The sequence below is a fragment of the Pomacea canaliculata genome, linkage group LG8 (assembly GCF_003073045.1).
Source record: "Pomacea canaliculata isolate SZHN2017 linkage group LG8, ASM307304v1, whole genome shotgun sequence".
Classification (NCBI taxonomy): Eukaryota; Metazoa; Mollusca; class Gastropoda; order Architaenioglossa; family Ampullariidae; genus Pomacea; species Pomacea canaliculata.
The window spans coordinates 2,514,267-2,534,221 of NC_037597.1; the positions used below are offsets into that span (position 1 = coordinate 2,514,267).

The following is a 19,955-nucleotide window of genomic DNA, read 5'->3' on the forward strand; positions in this document are numbered from 1 at the left end:
TTTTAAGTGAATTTTATAAATACGTCAATGTTATTTAGACAGCTTTACAACTCTTGAAACATGGCGAACATGTTTACAAACCAAAATCCTCGAGCTAAAAATGTTGCGATTAATATGGAAACTTATGTACCTTCTTCGCAATCAGAAAGTTCCTCTACTGTTCCACCTGATGAGTTTCAGTTTATCCCGCAAGCTTCTAATGAAGGTAAGGCAGGCTGCATTTAAGCACTCGAAAAAGTGCGGTGATTTATGACAAGTTTTGGAACCACTGCCCGAAAATAATATTAAAAAAAATTCAGATCGATGTTTTTTTTTGTTTTTATCCAGTTGTTAGCTTCATATAATATATAAACTTTTATTTCAGGACCACAAATGTCTTACTGTAGTCTAAGGGGGACGTTCTATTCGACTAAGGACAATATATAGTTGATTCGACCACAGTTTATAAGTTATGATCGATTTGAATTCGATCACAGCCCTTAATTGATTTGACCACATCATCATCATCTGTGCGAAAATTTTGCTATGAAATAAATGAATGTTGATGTACTCACTTTTATCATGCTTTCTTGACTTGTGCCCTTCGATCGTTTCTCTGTGTGTGTAGCTGCATTGATCAAAGTTGTTTTCTTTTTTGTTAAACAAAATATTTTAATTTTTATTGACGACAATGGCGGCTGCCCTAGGTATAGCACGTGACTAATTTATATTGAAAAAGTGTTTCATTTTGTTTACATAGAAGGAGTAACAACTGTCATTACACTGATATCATTTACACTGATTACCCTGATAATAAGTGGCCAAATCAGCTGAGGCCAGTGGTTGAATTGACCAAGGGCTGTGGACAAATCAACTCAGGATAGTGGTCAAATCAACTGATTCCAATGGTTGAATCAGCTTCGGGTTGTAGATGAATCGACTAAAGTTGTGATTAACAAACAAGAATAATAAGATACACCTTTGTTTATCCCAGAGGGCTAATAGTAAGCAGTTCTATATATATAAAAAAAATTAAGGATTAAAACCATGCAGGGCAACATCAACAATCAACAATACTATCACACATTCATACAGCTAAGAGTGGTTTAGTTACTGATAAATAGCTGTATATCACCAGCTGAGATAGCTACAAGATTTGGGTCCCAACCTCCAAAACACACTAGACAGCATTATCTCTCCATTATTGTAACTTTCCCTTCTTCCTTGTGTGATTTGCCAACCTGAGTATAGGGAGAAAAAACATCACACTCAACAAGCTAACCACCATAGTAAGGAAGTTGGGGAGAATCTTGACTCTCTAATTTCCATCTCCTATAAATAAAATGGCAACCAGGTCAGAAAAATTCTGAGGGACTTCACCCACTTTCTTTGTCAATTATTCCATGTCCTTCCATAAACTCAACATTATGAGGAGATGAACAAATCGCTTAATTTATGGTTTTATTCCTTCAGACTTCTCAAAACACACCATGCAATGCATGAGTAATGTGTTTGTTCTGTTATCCATGATAACCATTTTATGTGTGTCTGTATTTTGCCCCAAACTGATTAAAAAATTGTGCCTTAACACAGCATTGATTTGAAATGAATTCTCTCTGTTATTTTCATTCATTTTCATTGATCCTGTGCTGGCTTTAGTCGGGATTTGTCAGCTGTTTTTTGTCATGGTCCTTAAGCTGTTTTTTTTCTCATGATCTGTCAGCTGGTTTCAATCATGGTTTGTCAGCTGTTTTTATAATGGTCTTTCACCACTTTGATCACTAAGGCATACAGTGCTTAAAGCAATTCTTTTTAAAATCTGTTTTCCTTGCTGATCGTTATTCTGGTCTGTCAACCTGCAAGTTTGGTCATTTAAGAATAGTGAAACCTGCCAGTAAGGATGATATTGTGAGTAAAACATAAGAATTGACAGGCTATGAGCTGCCAATAATTTTGCTTCAAATTTAGGGTTAGTGCCATAACATTGTTATACATGTTTTCTTTTTAAAAGATCTTTTCTTTATTTCGCATTCCTGGGACCATGCCTGTCAAACTTCAAGCTTTTCTTTAATGATGAAGAGTGTTCAAAGGACGAGTGGGGTGTAACCTTTTTTTAAAAATTGAGTAAAGCTCAGTCTAAGATATCATTTCCTTAACTGGGTAAATACTTCTCTTTCGTTCTTGAAAGATACACCTTCAAACATTACCATGCATAGAAAGAGATCAAAATTTACACTAGGCCTCGTTAAATTTGTTTATAGTTTTCCCATTAGTTGAGGGTTTCACAATGAAAACATATCTGTACCCTATTCTAATGTCTGTGTTGTTGATCTTTTTCACATGGTGAATTTTAGCAATACCTGTAGTTACTAATTTTTAGATTTCCAATTTTTAATTTCAGTAAAGGTGGATGGATCTATCAATTCAAACACCACTTCTACAAGGACTGATGGTTATGGTGTTGTTAGGCGTGGTGCAGCTCTAAATTTCCTTGAGAATCGAGGTTTTGGTTGGCTTTTGGAAGAAGATGAGATAGAGGAAGAAGATCAGCGATCTCTCCTGTAAGCAATATTCTCCTGTTGTTTGTGAAGCAGCTTTTCAAGATCTGCTTTGGAACAGCAACTTTGTTGAATCCAACATTCACAAAGCAGTGATTATTTGACTATTATTGGTCTCTATGTCTCGTTTTATTGTTTTATATATACAATAGACTTTACCAGTGTCATCTTTTAAGATTTTATTTCCAATGATTTTTTTCTTATTGAAATTTTCTGTTGCAGGGAGGAGCTGGATATTGATCTGAAGGATATTTATTATAAAGTACGCTGTGTTCTGTTTCCTTTACCACAGCTAGGCTTTAATCGCCACATTCTTCGAGAATCACCAGATTTCTGGGGCCCCCTTATCATCATTCTTCTTTATGCCCTAGTTTCCCTTTATGGGCAGTTCAGAGTAAGCTTATTTGTCTAAGCAAGATTCTTGGTGTTACCTTTTAATTTCCTCTGAGTGTGTGTGTGTAAAACCCAGATCAGGGCAAAGTGTAACCATGTATTTTTTTCACAGTGGTTACTTAAGTATTATAAAACCTAAATTGTAGCATTTAATGATTTAACATATTCATTACAGTTATACAATTTTTGAAAGTATTTTAACAGCAATTCTTTCTCATTCATTTATGAAATATTTTAATATGATTACATGCATATAGGAAGATTATTTAACAGATATAATTTGCATTTGAGATTCTTAATTGTGAATTTTTTTTTATCCAAGAGGGTAAAGTATTAACAATTCCCTTTAGTGATATTTATTTATAATTGTAGGTTGTGTCTTGGATTCTTACTATTTGGCTGTTTTGGTGCATTCTTGGTGTTTCTGCTGGCCAGAGTCCTTGGAGGAGAGGTAATTATATCACTGTACATTATCTAAAATAACTACTCAATTGACATAAACACCATATGCTGACTGATCTGTAATGAGACAAAAATACAATTTATACTAATTTAAAATTATAATTTCTTAAACTGTAACACAGTTTATGTTATTCAGTCATATTCCCCAAGGTCATCTCAGGGTGGTGCGCACTGAATACACCAGTTGCACATAGTTTTTAGTTGCAGAAGGCATGTGCATACATGTGGAAAGCTCCAGAGAGTGCTGCTTTTTCTTTGAATGTAAAGGTGTAGTTTTTCTTCTACCAGTTTATGTGTTGTTTCATCCTGTCTTCATTTATTTTCATGTCATATTTCCTTGTAGTGTTTTCTAAATGCATTGAAATTTATCTTTAACACTTAAGTTTTGTGAACTTTTCATTTAGGCATTTTTTTTTAACTCTTGATGGGAGGTCTTTAAAGGATCTTGTTTTTTTCTTCATTGCTGGTGATGCACTCCAGGTAAAAGATACGAAGGATCTTCTTGTCAGCTCATCTTGGAAGCCTGTATTATGACTAAATGAAAATTTGCTGTCATGGCTTTAGTATTATGTGCATACAGAATGATGGAGTTGCCATTATATCTTTAAGTTAATTTTATCATAACTTTGTTATAGGTTACATACTCACAGTGCCTTGGCGTCATTGGTTATTCTGTTTTACCACTCGTCATCATAGCAGCATTTCTTCCTCTTGTCAACTCATACTTTGTTATCAGAAGGACATTACAAGTAAGTTTAAATTACAACATTAATTTTGGATATTCATTTTCATCAAACATTTGTGAATTTTGACTTGTACAAGTTTGTTCTTGTGCAAAGTAACATGTGTAACATGTGTAACATGAGAAAGAGATGAATGCCGGTTAGTGCGAAGTGGAAACAGTAGCCAAATTCCCAATCTGCTCCTTTGTCTTTAAAAACAAAATCCAGTGTTAGAAACACTCAGATTGTCTAAGAATTAAAAAAAAAAATAGATTAAATGAGTCTTGTCTACATGAACAGAGATTCAAATAAATTGTTATTGTGTGAACAGAAGATACCAGGGATTCTGAGGAATGTATGGTAGCAGATATCAGAGGACAAGTAGGAGATGGCCTCAGTCCACAAAACAAGTTGATACTAATTATAACTGAAATAAACTAGTTAGCATACTCATGCAAGAGGTCAGAATTTGGAATCAGGGCACCAAAATTTCCTTGGATACTTTATAATATTTAGAATGTGCTAAAAGCATGGAAAATGAAAATAAATAGGAAAAAAATAGCATTGACAGTGGATGAAGGCCTGGTCTGAGATCATAAAGTTTGAGAATAAAAGGATTAAAAGATCAGTAGAATCCTTCTTAAAAACTGCTTAGTTAAAATATTGCCAGGCAGGGATGTGTGGAACAGTCCATTTTACCTTTCTTAAATGTATGCTGAAATCTAAAATTTTTATAAATTCTGATGACAGTGTCTTTGTACAAATTATTTTTTCCCTTATCAACAGTTACTGGGAGTGATGTGGGCAGCATACAGTGCAGGATCCTTGCTGTGTGTGGAAGAGCTACAGCAAAAAAGAACACTTCTGCTTTATCCTGTTTTCCTGTTGTATATTTATTTTCTTTCACTGTATACAGGTGTTTGAATTGCGTCCTCTTTTACATCTATACTTCTAGATGTGGGCCCAAATGGTGATCTGCTGTAGCTTTTAGTTTTTGCTTTTTTTTTCAAAATACACTCCAGGCAAATCAAATTCTAATTTGAAAGAGTGAAACTTTTTGCTTATGGATGTGTCTTGGGCAGTCATGTATGACACTTAACATACTAACTCCAGTTATCATCAAAACTGGGTATGCTGTAAGTTCACTGCCTGTAATCCTATATGTATGCGTTAAGACAAACAGATGTTTTATATCAAAACATCTTATACATCCAAGCTGCTTGTTATCCAAACTTTGTAAATACTGAAAGCTTACATGAGTTGGAAAAAAGATTTATGGAGGGGAGGTTGGTGTAACAGTAATTGATGTGTGCAGGGGACATGGCATTTTTAGTCCAGCAAAGATAATATGGTGAAGTGTCTAAGTGCCCATCCCATCTGCTTACTGCAGAATAGACCATCCTTGAAGGGAAGGAGAGATTAAAATTTCTGCCACACAACTCATTTCCCTTGACTCTGTGATCTGTGATGTGATCAATTATGATGTGAAAATTAGCCCTGTGCATGTTGAAATTTTGTCTGCTAAGCATTCTTTTGTTTGGAGCTACTGGAAACGTGTTAGAATGGAGAACATGCCAAAGTAAGCTAACCAAACATTTGTCAAGGATTGGAAAAAGGGTGTGGATTTGCATAGGAAGGCCATCCTTTCTATTTACACACACACCCCCCTGCCACACTCTGCTTTATTTATAAGATTGTTTTTGCTTCAAGCATTTATATATACAGTATTGTATAATGTCAGAAACTATCTTATCGAGCATGTTTATTTAAATTCACTAGCCAATGAATTTTTGGGAGGACATTGATGCAGAGATACAAGTAGGACTGGCACATTTTTATGTTAGAAAAGCATAACGATGACAGTAAACATATCCCTGAAAATGCACTTATAAACAGTTATTCTAAGCTTACAACATCAGTTTTTAAGACATCCTAGATTTTTTTTTATTTTTCAGTGTATTATTGCAAACAACAATGTTGCACTGTCAAGAACGGAAATATCCCAACATATAGCTTTACTTGAGATATTAGTATAAAACACATGTTAAATAATAATTCAATTTTCAGCTTATTATTATTTTTACATTAAATATGATCACTAACACCCACTTGAAATAAAATAATTTTTGCCATAAAATTAACAAAGCATTTGGAAAACTAGAAATTACATGCATTTTTAAGGGAAGGAAGGGGAGGTTTATTTGTTACCCCTTCATCAGGGAAAAAAAAAAAAAGAGTTCAAGGAATATAACTCAGCGCTCAAGTGCAGCACTTTCTTCCCTTATCTGTTTTGGTTCCGGTTAAAAACTTAAAATTATCAGAAACTCCCTTACACTGACATAGTAAATGTGCACCATGTTGGAATTGACACATCAGCTCAGTTCAGTTAAAAAGGAGAAGTTATGATGGAATAAATTTGCTTCCAGTCATCCAAGATCTTTGTAGCTGATAAAACTCTTTGGATGAGAGAATCATTGAGCATTCATTTCATTTTGTTTTTTTCATCCAGGCATATTATGTTAGAATAGATTCTACTCAAATCGAACAAGCACCACTGTTTTGGATTATTAATATTATCATCTTCAGGGACTAAAAATATAACAAGAAGAAAATTGAATTTTCAAATAGATGCAGGTTTAAGACAATGAACAATTTAGGCTCAAGAGGTTTAGTGGTGGTTTACTAAGCAATCGCTAGCAGTCTTAGTCTTTGTGTTACTGGTGTTGCCAATATATGATGATTGTAGTGAATAATCTTGTAGGATCCTTGTCTTTTGTAATTTTTTCAAACTATGTCAGTTTTCTAAAAAACTATATGCTTTTCAATGGGAAATTTGAATCTTTTAAGACTGACAACATGCTTAGAAATGCAGGATATAAAGTTTTGTTTGCATAACTAAGCTGTTATTCAAGATTATGTTCAAATTAGAGCACAACTGCTTTTGTTCATTTGATACAACCCACAAATGTCTTTTTCCCCCAGCCACAATTTTATAGTGACATTATAGTTTGTGTTAAGATGAGAATGCTAGGATTTGGGTGGCTTGTATTTTATTAACAATGAATTGGAGTAAATGCTGAAGTTCTGGAAATATTTTATATTTTTGATGTTGGAATTGTAGTAAATTTATAACTTTTTAAATGTTTAATAATGCATTGTGGTAGTTACGAGAAAAGGTACTAGTTTAGATTTGGCAGATTTGAATGCCTTTGTGGTTTTGAGGATAATAAGACATTATTGTATATCATAAAACAATGTGGGAGATTATATATTTATGTTAATATGACTTAGAAGTTCAGATTTAATATGTTAAATGAAAGTAAATAAGCTGGATGTGAAAAAATGAGAGTGATGTCTTTCACCTAATTGGTTGAGGGGACTATTTTTTTCGTTGTTTTGGTCTGGATCTAGGTTGACTTTGGTGTTTCCTGTTGCCTTCTGATCTCAAAACCAGGAACACTTCATTTTCACATCTATGGGACTAGTGCTTCATTTCATGCTTCAGTACATTTTTAGATTTGAATCAGTGCATGTACAAGAAAGACATTGTGGTCCGTATGAGAAGTATGTTTATTATGCCCCTGGCTCTGTGGATTTTCTTGGCTCTTGTCATAACTTATAATTCCTTGGTTTCAGAATTAACAGCCTTGTACCACTATTGGTGTATCCTATTTTTGTAAAATCTTTTGAGCCTGCCTTGAAGATGAGGAAATCACATCGTCATTATTATTATATGCACTCTTTGCCTTTATTTCTCAGTTTACTCCAGTATAAAATTCCATTTAGTGATTGTTGTTATGATATAAGTTTATGCTGAGTTCAGTATTCTTTGCTATTCGGTTTTCATTGAGAAACTTGAGTGCATGCATCTAAAGATTCATGATGAATTATTGTTCACCAAGGAACAAAGTTATACAATGATAGTTGTAGCACAAAGAGCTTGCTCTCATGGGGTTTTATTGGTATGAAACTGGCAGAATAAAGAAGCTATCAACAAGTACTAACAGGGAAGCAGCCTTGTTCTGTGAAGATATAAAAGGAGAGAGTTGCCGTAATAGTTCACTACATCTGTCAACAACTAGCTGGAGTATCTGGCATTGCAGAGGGGATTTGTTTCCTGACAGAGTGTTTGTGTTAAGCAGGTGAAAGTGGAAGGTGTGAGAAACTGCTATTGCCTGCTTTTTTTTTTTTTTTTAAAAGGGGAAGAAATAAAAGTGCCAGGGATACCAGCTGCTATATGCTTGCTCATTTGTTGCACCCATTTTCCTCACTGTGTACATTCCCAATTACTGCATTTCCAAGTTTGATTTGTGTAGTAGTTTTTCTCCACTTCGAGAGTCGCCTATAATATTCTATGATGGAGAAAATATAACAAGCCGTGGAGCAATCTACTGAAACCAAACATAAGTCTATGCTAACCATACCTAAGGCATGGCATGTGGAAGGCAAAACCCAACTCACTCCTGCCCCTCCCCCCCCCCTACTACTAATTCTGATGTAATCGGTACTCATTTCTGTTAAGCAACTACTATGCAAAAGACCTCAAACAACTTTTGCTTTGCAGTCCAGCATGCTAACCACCAGGCTACAGTCAAGACAAACATGATCTAAACAAAGAAAGCATCTTTATCAGATATAAAACATTTATAAGAACTTAGAGTGCTGCAAGTTTATTTTAGCCTTGGAAAAGATAAAAGGTTATGGGAGTAAACCCCTACATCGCATTGTTAATATAGCTTTGCTGGATAAAAGTCATGATCAAGGCATTGGTCATAGTGGAAAGATTGTTGGCATGCTCTAGTGCAAACATGTTAATGGCTAAGGTGAGTTAGTTCAAAGACTAGTCAAATAATTGATCTTTTTTGTATTAAAAAGATATTAACAGAGTTGGATACTGTTGAGTCTCGTTTGCCCAAGACATACTAGTTGACAACCACTTCAAAAACCATAGAGATCTGCTGTTACACATGCAAAAGCAGGAATATTGCTTGCTGGTAGAAAAATAGATCCAGGAATTCAAGACCCTATGTCTAAAAAAAACTGCTCCCAATATACTACCTGTAACACAAGAACAATATGTACAGAGGATGCTCACCTTGATCGGTCTCCAAGAACCCCTGGTAAAGGTACATGTAACAAAAGTTCACTTGTTTTGGCCATGTTTTTTTTTTTTGTCGTTCGCCTCTTTCACACTTGGAGACCAGCTCTTGAGATGAAACTGGTGGTCTTCTGTAGAGACTCCACTGGCCCGTACAGCTTGTTGTGCAGGGTCTCCAACTGTGGCCACGTCTCTTTCCTCAGGGTACGGAGATTCCTACAGTCCTGTAGGATGTGTTCTACAGTCTGGTCTGCCTCTCCACATGAGCATCTCGGGGACGGCACGAGGTGCAACTTCCTGTGTAGGTGGTGAAGCAGCCTGTTGTGCCCGGTCCTGAGGCGGAAGATAGCGACCTGGTCCGGTCTGGACAGCTGATGGTAACTGTCCAGTGGTTGCTGTGGCCTGTACAGAGAGCTTAATGATGGTTTTCATCTCTGACATGTTGACTGCATTGTCTTTCTTGCTCGTCCTCTGCACCCAACTTAGCCATCCTGTCAGCTTCCTCATTCCATCTATCCCGCAGTGTGATGGGATCCACTGCAGAGCCGTTCTGAGGCACTTGATGTTTAGCAGCGCGGCTTCCAGGTCTGGCAGTTTGTTATTGTTGACTGCCTGCAGCACCGACAGAGCATCGGTCAGGAAGACGACCTGGCTGTCATGGTCTGCTCTGCTGCTGATGATGTTGCTGCGTGGACCAGGGCTTCTACTTCTGCTCTATAGTTTGTACAGTGGAGGCCAGTTGGTATTGCTGCTGCCTGCCACTGTCCATTTGGGAATTGGATGTACACGCCGGCCCCTCCCTCTGGATAGCGTCTGTGGCTGACCCGTCTGTGTAGGCCTTATCCATGATTCTGGGGTACCTTTCTTCTAGCATGGCTAGCGTCAGGGCTCTCTTGCTCACGTCGCTATGCTCATCCTTTGTTGTGAGGTGAGGAACTGTGGTGCAGATGGTAATGTTCCCTGTTCTGTCTTTCCAAGGAGGAGGATCGAGGTAGAGAGTCGTACCTGGGCCTGTGCAGGAAGCTTTGTTTGGTATTATTCCGTGTAGTGCCTGCGTCTCTCGCACAAAGCTGGATCTTTTCAGCCTTCCCGAGGACAGCTGTTTCTGTCTGGCACTCATCAGGTGGTCTTCACTGTGCCTGTACTTGGTGGCCTGCACGAGTGCTTTGCATTCCCTTCTCTTGTTTAATGGGGGTATGCCTGTTATCTGCTCCATCTTGTCTATTGGCGTAGATCTCATGGCGCCTGTTATTACTCTCAGTGCTTGGTTCTGCACCTTGTCCAAAGTCTGAAGGTGTGACTTGGCTGCTGTCATCCAGGTGCTTGATCCGTACTCTAAGTGTGGTCTTACAGTACCTTGGTACACGTCTTCAGGATCTTTTTCGTTGCGCCCAGTGTGTTCCTGCCAGCTTTCTCATGATGTTCAGCTTCTTCTGGCTTTTGCTTCTGCGTTTAGGATGTGTTGCTTCCATGTCAATCTTTTGTCAAAAGTGACTCCCAGGTACGTCTGCTGGTCTTCAAGTGTCAGTGGAGTGTTCCCCAACTTTAGTCTGCCAGCTTGCGCTTTGGTGGAGAGAGAGAAAAGAGTGGCTGTTGTCTTGTCACGGTTGATGGTAACGCACCAGTTGTCTGCCCAGGCTGCCACTTTGTCTAGTGCAAGCTGCATCCTGTAGGTTGCTGTTGTTGCATACTCTTCTGAGCACCATATGACCAGGTCATCTGCATACAGTGCTGCTTGGACTCCCCTTGGAAGCTCTGGTACCAGGTCGTTGATGAAGAGTATGAACAAGGTCGGCGAGAGTATCTCCCCTTGTGGTACTCCGTGTCGTAGCAGCACCTTACGGCCACAGTGTCCGTCTACAGGCACCCTGGCTCTTCGGTTGTGCAAGTAGGACTTGATCCACCGGTACATGTTGCCGCTGATGTTGCTTCGCTGGAGCTTGACCAGGAGTCCATCCTTCCAGACCTTGTCGAAAGCCTTCTGCATATCAATGAAGACCGCTAGGGTGACCTTCTGGGCTTGGAAAGCATCCTCTATGACCTGTGCTAGGTGCGTTGTCTGATCTTCGGTGCTTCTGTATCTTCTGAAGCCTGCTTGCTCTGGGATGATGATGCTTTCAGATTCCAGGTACCACTGCAGGCGCTGATTGATGATGCGCTCTATGGTTTTACAGACGCAGCTTATCAGGCTGATGGGGCGGTAGCTCAAGATTCGCGACTTGTTCTTCCCTTTTTTCAGAACAGGGATCATCCTGGTTTCCTTCCAGCACTGGGGTACCTGGCCTTCTCTCCAGCTAAGGTTGAAAATGTCCAGTAGTTTAGTGAGGGCTGTGCTGCCAAGGTGTTGTAGCATCTCATTCGTTATGTGTCTGACCTGGAGATTTTTTCTTCTTCAGCTGTTTGATGGCATTTTTCAGTTCTTGGATGGTGATATCTTGCTGCATCGACTCATGGACATCCCCATTTGTTTTTCTTTCTTTCTCTTCTTTTCTGAATTCTTTTTGCAGATGCGGTGGGATGGTGATGCTGCTCTCCTTTGCATATGCTTGCGCAAATGCATTTGCTGCTGCCTTATCTGTCAGTGTCTGTCCATCTTCTTCAAGGGTGATCTTCTGTCCCTTGCTACCCTCATCATTTAGTGCCTTGGTCAGCCTCCACAGCTTGGTGGTGTCTCTCTCCATATTCAGCCCTGCTGTCTTTTCTCTCCAGCTTCTTCTCTTGCACTCTACTTTTGTTCTTAGCAGTTTTGGCATTTGTTTCTTGCAGCTTGATGTTGTTTTCTTGAACTGGGGTTGGTTTCTGCTTCTTCTCTGGCTTTTGTCAGGTCATCGTGAGCTCTCTGAAGTTCTGCTGTCCAGTACGGAGTGTAGTCCTTTCGCACCCTCGTGGGATAGTTTTTCTTTGGCTGCCTTGATGATACTGGCATTGAATCTTTGACGACGTTGTTGATGTTTAGTCCTTCCACCTTGATGTCTTTCGTGAGCTCATTTGTTCGTATTCTGAACAGCCCCCCACTGTGCCTTCTTATGATTCCATCTGGCGTGCTGCGGGGTTTCAGGGTCGTACTTCCTGTGATGGTAAGGAGTACTGGGCGATGGTCACTTCCTCCCAGCTGGTCTAAGACTGTTCTGCTCAAATTCTTGTGGATGTCGTCTGTGCAGAGAGCCAGTCTGGTTTTGTTGTTGTGTGCCAGCGGCGCGAGTAGAAGGTTGGTGGATCTGTGGGGTCGTTGACAAGGATTAGATGGTTCTCGTCTTGCCAAGTTTGATATCTTCTCCTCGCTTGTCAAGGATGTTGTATCCCACTCTGGGACTGGCTGTTAAAGTCTCCGGCGATGAGGAAGCCGCTGTCTGGAAACTGGATAGTGTCAAGGGACAGCATCTTGTCACTGGGGCAGTAGTAGTTGATGACATGGAGGACGCTGTTTGTGATGGTGACCTTGACTTCTATGTATTCTGCCTCGTCATGTATCTTTTCGTTTCGCTTGCATTCATGTTGTTTCTGACTAAGGTCAACACTCACCTTTCTTTCTCCCTGACGATCATCCTAAATGTCTGGTACCCTCTGATCTTGAAGGGCTTTTCTTTTTGTAAATGGGTTTCCTGTATACAGCAGATGTTAATGCTGTTCTGGTACAGGAACTGTTCCAGTTCTATCTTCTTGTTGGTAACCCCTTCTGCGTTCCAATGTATGATGTTGATGTTGGGGTTGTCCTTGGTTTTGGTGGTACTCTGGCCAGTCGCTTTCTTCCTCGTCCCCTGGCTCCACGAGACGAGTTGAAGGGACCTCCAGTAGCTGAGGGTGGGCTCCTTTGAGGCACGGAGCCCGGCACTGCACCTGCCTGGCGGATCTTCACAGGGCGAGCACCATTTCTATCAATACTGTCTTCAAGTGGCATAGGCAGTTTTGCGTGGTGGTGTGGTTATTTCAGGGTGCGCCTTGCGGCCCACCAGCTCCGACTTCAGCACTCATGGACCACTCTTTGTCTGGTCTCTACCCTTCGACCTGTCCGACTTGGGTGACCCTGCTAGGAGCTGATGCTCCTGTCGGCATAGCTCTTAGGGTCATCGAGACACGCAAGCCCCCCGACCGCGGCAAGGTGGTGATCCAACAGGGGTTTTTTTAGTTGACAACCACTTCAAAAACCATAGAGATCTGCTGTTACACATGCAAAAGCAGGAATATTGCTTGCTGGTAGAAAAATAGATCCAGGAATTCAAGACCCTATGTCTAAAAAAAACTGCTCCCAATATACTACCTGTAACACAAGAACAATATGTACAGAGGATGCTCACCTTGATCGGTCTCCAAGAACCCCTGGTAAAGGTACATGTAACAAAAGTTCACTTGTTTTGGCCATGTGACCTGAGACTATAATGTAAGACTATTCTCCAGATTTTCATTGATGCACAGGAGGAAGAACCTGTCAATGAACATCCAATGGCTCAGCAAAGATCACTGAAGAACATTGTCATCTACTGCACCTGTTAAATCCTCTCCACCCTCCATCAATTACCAGCTCAGGTCAGAGAATTTACCCTTCCCCCCTCACTTTTTTTTTTAGGCTTTTCTCGTTGCCCCGTCGAGTGGTGTTTGAACAGTGGACAGTCTACTTCTTTCCTTGCTTCTCTGTCGACCACTTCCAAGGTCAAGCTCCTACAGCTACTACACGGAAATGTAATTGAGAGTAAATGCATGTTCTCCAGTGTCGAGATTACATCGTGTCTTTTTTTTTCATATCTATGTTCCTTCTTATTTTTCCCAACCCCAAGGAAAGCAAAACTGACGACTTTAAGTTCGTGTACGGTAGCAGATATTGAAGGGGTTACTATTTGGACAATGTAAGCGTCATTGTAAGCCTATGCTTTGTCGCAAGGAGAGATTTATCTGAGAGTGGTAGCAGGCTGTAGTTTTTTTTTAAATTAAATAATATGCTCTTGGAGTTTCATGGTAGGCTTTAGACTTCTGTTATTTTTATGATTTATAGTTAGGGTTTCGGGACACATCAAGGGTAAAGCTGTGGTAAGTGGGTAAGGCTTACGTTAGCTATATGTAGGCAAAAAGGTAGGCGATGATTAAGTCTTAGCGCGATGTTACAGACAGAAAATTGTGTTACTTTTCGGATGCCTATGAAATGTGCACATTGCACTCATCGTCTAACGAGGATTGAAGGATCAGGGGAGGATATTCAGACCAATAACACAAGGCCCGTAATTCAACAAGACGCGCTCATGGCACACGCACTGTCACTGATTTTTGGGATCCAAGCCTTTTTTATTTAAAGTTTTACACGCACAGGAACTATGTTACGCAGCAACATTCAAGTTCGAGAAACAATAGAACTCCTCTGTAGAATACTTGCAGAGAACGGAACAACACCGATCCGAGCAGAAATACTCCGGAAAGCAAAGTTTGACAGTTTGGAGGAGGTAGGATTACGACAGAATCTTGAAAATGAGTATTTATAGCCAGAATCATATATAAGTATATACGGTCCTTGGTTACAAAAAAAAACACTAATGGAAATAGGAAGGTAGTTTGCTAGAATTGTAACAAATAATTTCGTAAATAAATGTAGTTTGTGGTACTTGAAGTATACACCACATATAAGTTATCACAATCCATAAAAAGATCAAACTGAATCAGCGACGAAGATTAAAATGAAGGCAGGCTTGATGACTTCTTCATAAAAGACAACATATTGTAACAATGCCTTTATCTTTTTGTCTATTAGCTGTGTCACGCTTTATTTGAGCTGAGAAGTATAACAAAGAAGAGCAGATGATACTGATTAATGATTTTCTTTGGGTTCTTCTCTGTGCAGCTGGTTAGGCTGATAAGCTTGTAAACTTACAAATCATATCATATTAAATTATAATAATAACTTATTTTGATGTTGCTTCTTAACTTATTTCAAAATAAATATTTAGCAAATAGGATGGTGAGCTTTTGTGTTTATTTATTTTATTTTACTTAGGTATGATTTTAAAAATGGTTGAATCATCAACAAGGGAATAGTTTTATATATATCACACACACTAACAAGCTGAACTATCATTATTCTGAACTCCCCCACCCACCCCCTTTTATTCCTTTTCTTGGTGTAAATTCTCAACCCTACACACAATGTATTTTTATGTAAAGTTTCTTTTTTTTAAAGTACCAGCTAGAAGAATTAACAGAGTAATTTTATTGTGCTTATTTCAGAGTACACCTCTTTGGCAGCTTCTTTATGAACTTATTCGTCTTTGTGAAAATGGATGCATCAATACCCAAACTCAGTGACTCTAACGACGCCCATTGCAGGTTGTAAGCCCTTCTTAGTTTAATGTACATATAACTGTTTCAAACTTTTTATTATCTACAGCAAAATTCTACTGCATTCAGTATTTTTACCAGCTTTGACAGCAAATTTTTCAAGTATTTTATGTATTTTCAACATATTTTAAAACTGTACATTTTGTGTGTTTATATATACATATGTGTGCACTTGCAGAAGAAATGTAATATATGTGAAGAAGGAAATGCAAAAACGAGGTTATCTTTGTCTGGAGTTCGCCAGTTTACCAACCAGCTTTAGACAAGGCAGTCGGGAGTTGTTATTGGCTTTGCCTGGTTGTTGTTTAAAGAAGAATAATAGGCAGATTGACCAGGAACCGCGTGTCATCTGTTCACAGTGATCTGGTCTCTTTAATTGAGGTAAATGGATACTTATCACTGTAGTGTTTCTGTTTCAGTGCATTTTTGTTTATAAAACAGATCTATAAATGCATTTATAAAATTAAAAATTTTAAAAAAGCTCTTTGTTGATCTCACTGACTATATAAAAACATTATGTGGATATTTTCTAATAAAGTTATTCTTCTTTTCCCACCAGGAGCATTAATAACTTTGTTATTTGCAAATGTTTCCATTTTAGTTGAATGATTGTTGATACAATTTGTTGTCAAATAATATGGATAAGTTTTTGGAAAATAACTGGAGGACAAAATTTGAGATATCTGTAGTGTGCTTAAATATTTGTTGCAGAATGTTGAAGACAGTAGCACTTACAAAACTTGTGGGAACCATGGTGAAAAACACAGCAGTCCTGCTGAACATTATCCAGCAGCTTTTAACATTAAACCATAAGCTGCAAATGTATATACGGCTGTTACACGCATCACATTTGGAGTATGCTAGACTGTCTACAAGGTGTATATATGTGTATATGCTTGCATGCTTGTAACACTACTGTGCACTGTACAGAAATAAGAACAATGTAAAACATACAAAAATAAACATACTCAAAATAAACATAGCATGAATTAATAGACAACATATATCAACAAATAATATAGAGAGGCATTAACACAGCATCAGAAAAAGCAAGATCTTTGCAGTTAGGCAAGAATGTAGAAAAGTTGGTTATGAATATAAATATATGTTAAAATATCATCTGCAGATATTTATTTTTATGGGGAAATATCTGAAAACATGTTTTAGAAGATTGAAAATTAGTGTAGGTTTAATGTTGATTTAACTAGACAAAATCACTTCGTTATGGCTATCACTTTACAAAAGTGTAACTTTTCTGGTACTAATCTTCTTCGTAATAAAATTACTGAAAATATATTACAAACTGTATGAAATAAAAATATTAAATAAGCAGAGGCTTGACTGAGTAATCTAATTAGTGTATGCGGATTAATGGCTTTTTCTTCTGGGAAGACCTTTTTTTCCTTTCTGTAATGTGCTCTTTCTGCAGACATGTCATGTACATGACGCTGATTCATTAATTACATTATTCACTATACCAAGTAATCAATGTACTTAGTTTTTTCACTTATGAGTAGTGTGTTTTATACATATGCAGATCTGACTGCACCTTTTAGGAAGAAAGGCATAAATACTGGTATTTTTTTAAAACAAAGAAGAATTCTTGATTTCCTCCTTTCAGGTCACAGTGCCACATATGGTTTTTTTTAACACCTGGTCACAATCATCTATCTACAAAGAAAACATATTGTCTTCGGTATCCCAGAGAAATGAAAAAAGGTATAATTATGCAACTAGATCAGACCTGGCAAACGCCGGCCGCCCGCTGGCCTGCCCGCCAGTATATATACTATATATACACTATTGGGTAAAAAAAACTGAGTTAACTATATTAGTCCGGCCCTCTAGAACCATCCCAGTTTCTATGCAGCCCCGTTGGGAAATTAATTGCCCACCTCTGAACTAGACTTAAGGAAAATGTTTTAAAAAATTACTGGAGTGAAATGTTTTTTCAAATAGGTTTAGATCATTATGAAATAGTGATTTTACAAAATATGAATAAATAACCTGCACCTATTACTCATGGTCTAGTGTTGCATAGTTAAGTGCTTGTTCACCATTGTACACACGGATCAAAGCATGTTGATCTTTGCATAAAAGGTAAAGGTGAGGCATACATAAGCCGGATTATTTTTTCTGGAATGCGGATTGTGAGAACATAAGTCATTCTGCCTTGTTTTATAGATCAGATTATTTCATTTCAGAGTTTTTTTTCTTTCTGGATCATTAACAAATGCATTGTTTTTCATTGTATAAGCGGCATCAAACAAGAAGAATTAAGCATAATTTCTGTGTACAGATGTTGCTGGTTGCTGAAACAAAGAACAGCAGTCACATGGAGAATTTGCTTCTCTGGGGAGAAAAAGGAACACATGTTCTGGGAGTGGATGGTGGGTGCACATCATCCAAGTCTTCATCAGTCATTCCTCTTTGTGCAGCAACATGAAAATAATACCTTTAAATTTTCATGTGTATTATCCTTCACTTCCTGTTAAACTTGTTGCAGAATTTATCATTTGTCCTTTAGATGGAGTTTGGTTTTTTTTTGCAGGAGAGTGTTGTGGACCTGAAAGAATACCCCCAATACTGATTCCTTGTCTGGTACATAACCCTGAATCAGCAGTTACACTGATGTCACATCTGTACTGCTGATATTGTGGCACATAAGAAAGTGTGGCAGAAACTATTCTCGACATGAAATTACTATTGAGAGACTGGAAAGCCTTTCAGGTGTGAGGTAATATGTGTTCAGAATTCAGGCTTTAAAATCAATAATCAGGAACAAATAACATTAGCAGGGCTTCTGCTAGGCTAAATTCTTTGGGTCCAGGACCCTTCTCTTCAGATTTTAAGGGGTCCCTGTTCTTTGCCCAAAATTTGAATGGGACCCCATTGACGAAAAATTGAAGGGGTCCCTCCGAACTTTTATAATGCGTCACGTACGCAATTTTTTGCGTAAGCAGAAGCCCCCCCCCCCCCCCCCTCTTAGGATAAATTGTTTTCTTTTGTGCAGTATGTTCTGGTGAAATGATTTTTATTCACATTCAGTAAAAGTAAATTTAGAAGATCTCTTTACCTCAACATTACTGTCATGATGTTGCTTGCATGTCAAAAAGTAAAGCATGTGCGCGTGGTGCTCATACCGCCAGATGGCTGTAAAAAATGACATTAGTGTTAAAATTGTTTGCTTGGCATAGCAATTGTCATGTACTGTGCCTGAAACTTTCATTGTGAGAAATAAATAAATCAAAAATGAATTATAGTTTTTTTTTAAAAAGTAATTAACAATTATCATAGCTTTTTTTTTAAAAACAGCTACTTTCTGTTTCTTCAGGAAGCAACACTTAATGACTTGGAGCTAAACAGACTTTGAAATCAGTTGGTGAAAGAAGTAATGTTACTACAGTCTTGTTTGGTCAAAAGAAATCTTGAAGGAGCCCCTCATTGGCCACGGTCTAACATGTCAATGCTGTCGTGAAAAAATAGTTGTGGTAACGGCAAACATGCCCCAGCAAAGGAGTCAAGAATGTATTCAGTGCTGACAATCTCTGTGACGATGGGTAATGGAAAGATTGCAGCTTTCTTTTTGATGTTATTTTTTCTTTTGTTTAATTTCTTCATCACCACTGTAAGATGGTTGTTGGCATTAGGTGAGAGGATGTATGTTGAACCTTTTTCATTAAACCTGTTACAAAATTTCTTTTTTAAAATGAAATGTTCCTGCTGACTTCTTTGAGAATGGTTCGCTTCTGGTGACAAAGAATGTGATTCAGTGGTGTATAAACTATTTTTTTGTATGAGGTAATAGCAATCGTGCTTTTACATGTTATAACTTGTATTGCTAGCATAGTAATTGGTAAGCATTTTGGTACATCAGACCTGCACAAATGGTATTGACAGGTGTTGACCAGTGGTCACATTATGCTGACGCATGCTATGAGGGGGATGGAATAAAGGACTGTAGGGTGGGTATTATGGAAGATACATCTCCTTTTTGTTTTACGATGAACATTTATCGTATTTATTTTGTTTTGGTTTCTAGGTGCAATGATCTCGGCGTAACATGCTGGACTAAAACAGCTGAATGTAAGAGAAAAAAATGGCATTTTGGCAGAAGACCTCCGTTTACTTCGATCAACATTTTCTACAGCAGCTGACGCAGAACCTGAATGTGCAACTCTCAATGCTGTTGTGTGATGTATATCCCAAAACGTTTAAGAAGACGTTCAGTCAAGCCCAAAATGTGGGCCTGCACAACCCCCCCCAACCTATAAGAAAGTTATAAACATGATATAATGTAGTATATCTTCCAGTTTTGACCCATTTCAGGCAGGCTTTTGCTTCTCTGGTTAAGTTTATTAATTTATGTGTATTTGATGCTGTTTAAAAGTTTTTATTGTTTTTATGAGGCAGCTATGTCTTCAG

At 38.3% G+C, this 19,955-nt stretch overlaps 1 protein-coding gene across 1 annotated transcript; it reads left to right on the plus strand.

Moving 5' to 3' along the window:
- Positions 1–23: 23 nt before the first annotated feature.
- On the plus strand, positions 24–8,118 carry LOC112570727 (protein YIPF4-like). Its single transcript, XM_025249309.1, is given in 7 exon segments — positions 24–205; positions 2,381–2,540; positions 2,760–2,931; positions 3,303–3,332; positions 3,334–3,381; positions 4,028–4,141; positions 4,901–8,118. Coding segments are annotated over 7 exon segments (807 nt in total). The 5' UTR covers positions 24–60; the 3' UTR covers positions 5,039–8,118.
- Positions 8,119–19,955: the final 11,837 nt, after the last annotated feature.